Source organism: Octopus bimaculoides, chromosome 20 (genome assembly GCF_001194135.2).
Source record: "Octopus bimaculoides isolate UCB-OBI-ISO-001 chromosome 20, ASM119413v2, whole genome shotgun sequence".
In the NCBI taxonomy this organism is placed as follows: Eukaryota; Metazoa; Mollusca; class Cephalopoda; order Octopoda; family Octopodidae; genus Octopus; species Octopus bimaculoides.
Genome location: NC_069000.1, coordinates 32,559,597 through 32,563,236, shown reverse-complemented (window position 1 = coordinate 32,563,236; position 3,640 = coordinate 32,559,597). Strand labels below are relative to the sequence as shown.

Genomic DNA, 3,640 nt, shown 5'->3' with positions numbered 1-3,640 from the left:
ATATATATATATATTTATATATATATATATATGTATGTATGTACGTATGTATGTACGTACGTATTTGTTTTCGAAAATCGTGAACTCGTGAAATCATGTGTTGAACCAAATATTGTTATACTTGGGGTTGGTCATATTTTGCCAATTAAACGCACGCACTATAGATTTGATCTTCACTTCAACTTTATTATCATTATTTCAGTCTGTTTATTTGTCAAATTTCTTTCGGCACACCTACCATATTGGGGTAGGGAATCGTTGAAGTGGTTATAGGATGTGTGACGAAAGATCTTTGGCAAATAATCTAAAATAATGATATCACAGCTGAAGTGAAAACCAATATAGCGTGTGCACTTAATTGGCAACGTATGGCCATCCCCAAGTATACCGATATATATGCCCGCGCGCGTGTGTATGCATGTGTGCGTGTTTGTGTATGTTTGTGAATTTGTGTATAACTTGCAGAATATCATAGATACACATGTTACCGAAAACTCAACAAGCCTGAAGGTTATCGATGTTCATTCCCTTGAACCCATCGAGATAAATCTTTCCCCTCTGTCAGAGAGTTTGTTTCTGCGCGTTGTAAGTTTGCATGAAACAATGGTATGGACTGAAACCGCAAAAATTGCTCATAAATATATAAACATTCCTTATAGCATTTTGTTAGTTCCATTTTTAATATTTTACGGATTATTTATATATTTTCAAATGTTTTCGATTTCCAAATAATTCGGGGTCGCTGACTTAACGCCATCCTTTTTTCTGTAGGGACTAAAATCATTCCAGGAATAACATTCCAAGAGTAAAAGCAACCCAAGAAATAACACAACCGAGAATAACGACTCCTGAAAATAAGGTATTGACTGGGAAAAACTACATCTATACTCCAATATAAATGACCATAGTATATCATTACGAATGATGTTTCGCAGCCAAGTATACTGTACCGCCGGGACTAATGCATACGTATGAATACCAAGTCAATAAAAGACAACACAGGTTAACTCCAAGCTAACTACAATGCATTACAAGAAATAACACATACATATCTATATATGTGCCAAGACAGTAACATATCAGAGTCAGAGTCTCTAACTCTACCTAAGTACAATGAATCAACAGCAATAATATGTGTTTACCTAGAGAATAATCTATTTTCCACAAGAAAAAAAAATCACTCGCCACCGAGTACTATGAAACGCTGCAAATGATATCTTCATATACGAAAACTATAAAACATCATTGAAGATAACTTGCTACAAAGTACTATGCTGTTTCAGAAATAACGCATATACATGTATCTAGACACTAACACTTACACATACATAATAACTTGCTGCCAAGTACAGTGAAATACTAGAAATAACCCATCCAAATGTGCCAAGAATATCATGGATTTCGTTGTATGAACATCTGTTATTGGCGTTGTTTTCCTTCCATTTCAAAACACACAGTAAAAACGAAAGATATCATTAGATCACCATCAACATACATAGATATATGAATATATTTATGTATATAGAGTTCTATACGTAAATATAAATACATATATATATATATATATAAATATACATATATATATACGTGTGTGTGTGTGTGTGTGTGTGTGTATGTGTGTGTGTTTATTTCTATATGTACTTCTAACTAGCTATTGTAAATCAATGGATGATGCATTAGTAACATAATGACTCGGTGTAAAACAACAGCGAGAACACAAGCAACCGCACCAAAACTATCACTACCATTTACAGCAGCATCACCATCATCAGCACCATCTATTATAACACCACCAATATCAATAACAACTACGCCTAGGACAGCAGCTTCAGCAACAGCACCAGGGTCAACACCAACATTATCCAGAGCTCCAAAAATAGAAACAGTAATATCAACATTAATATTAAATTTATTGCTTTTAGCATCAACATCTTAGTATCTCTGTAGCACAGTTGGTTTGTGTTGACGAAGTAAGATTTCTGAATAATCCTCAGAAATTTGTAGAATATAAAAATTAAAATAAATTGTAGTTATTATAAATAGAGTTATAATTAAAATTTTGAAGAAAAGCAGAAAAAAAAACAAACAAACCAACAAAAGCATTTCTAAAACGATGTTGCCAAAACAAGAACATGATATTGTGACCAATTGCTCTCCACACCGTTATGAGTTACAACAACAACAACAACAACAACAACAACAGCAACAACAACAACAACAACAACAACAACAACAACAACAACAGCAACAGCAAAAACAGCAGCAACAACATCCACAACAACCGCAACAGCAACAACAACAGCAACATCAGCAGCAGCAACAGCAACAACAACAGCAACAACCTCATCATCTTCTTCATCATCAACATCATCTTCTTCAGCATCATCATCTTCATCAGCAGACACAGCAGCCACAGTATCAGCTTCAAAAGCAGAAGCAACAACCGGAACAAAATGATGAACAGATGATCACCAGAAACTCTCCATTAAACTTGCGTTCCTCTCCTCTAAATCTAAGGCAGCTACAATTACCACAAGAGCATCATTTGCAACTACAACCGCAGCAGCATCCTCTACATCCACAACAGCAATATAATCAACAAGCACCACCGCAATCGCCAAAATCACCCAAATCGCCAAAATCACCAAAGTCACCGATATCGCCAAAATCGCCAAAGTCACCCAACTCACCCCATTCACCACAACAACATCAACAACTGCAACCTCAACAGCACCCTTCACAGCATCCGCCACAATCGCAACAAAATAAGTCGCCTCCACACCAGCAACAACAACATTTACAACTACAAGAACAACACAGGAAATCACCACAACAACACCAGCAACAACAACAACAACAACCCCCACCAAACCAACAAAACCACCACCACCAACAACAACAACTTCAACAACAACATCAACATCTACATCAAAAACCACCACTTCCTCGACAACAGCGCCCACAATTACAAGTTGAGCCTCAGCAATATTCCAGACAAGCTTTACAAATGCGCAACGAGATTCAAACAAAGGAGGTGTGTGCAGCGAAATTCTGCGTCAGAGACAATGGCATTCAGTCTAAAGAATCGGAAGTACAGAATCAGATAACAGGAGACAAAATTGAAAAGGAAGATATTCTAGTCCGAGGTACGTTTCAATCTTTATACATAGATGTATACACTTACACACACACATATATATATACAATATATATACGAACATATGTATATGTATGTATGTAGGTATATGATAGATCGCTGACCAATACATATATTTTTTTTCTCTCCTTGTTTCTTTCTGTGTTCCTTTCTGTTGAAGAGCGTAGGCTCGAAACGTTAAAGACTTTCTCTATTCCTGAGCGTAATACTAATACATCCATTTGTTGTTTACACCACCTGTCTTCGTCTGTTGTTTTTTCGTGAATTCTCCCATATATATATATATATATAAGTATTGTTTATATCGAACAAGAAAGTATTCAATACAGAATATAGAGTTTACTTATATTACGTAGATGTTATATGCCGATAGCCAAGAGTTTCATAAACTCTATGACAAATGGTTATCACAAATCGAGAATATGCATACATTTTTGCATGCCCGCATACATACATCTATATGTAAGTATATGTGCGTGTATA

At 35.7% G+C, this 3,640-nt stretch overlaps 1 protein-coding gene across 1 annotated transcript in view; it reads left to right on the top strand.

The window, feature by feature from the left end:
* The window catches only part of LOC106877702 (putative mediator of RNA polymerase II transcription subunit 26), a 271,412-nt gene that overhangs the window by 101,486 nt on the left and 166,286 nt on the right, over positions 1–3,640 (top strand). The window contains exon 2 of the mRNA XM_014926660.2: positions 772–3,146. Coding sequence (XP_014782146.2) covers positions 2,114–3,146 — 1,033 coding nt within the window. The 5' untranslated portion in view covers positions 772–2,113. The remainder of the gene's footprint in view (positions 1–771; positions 3,147–3,640) is intronic.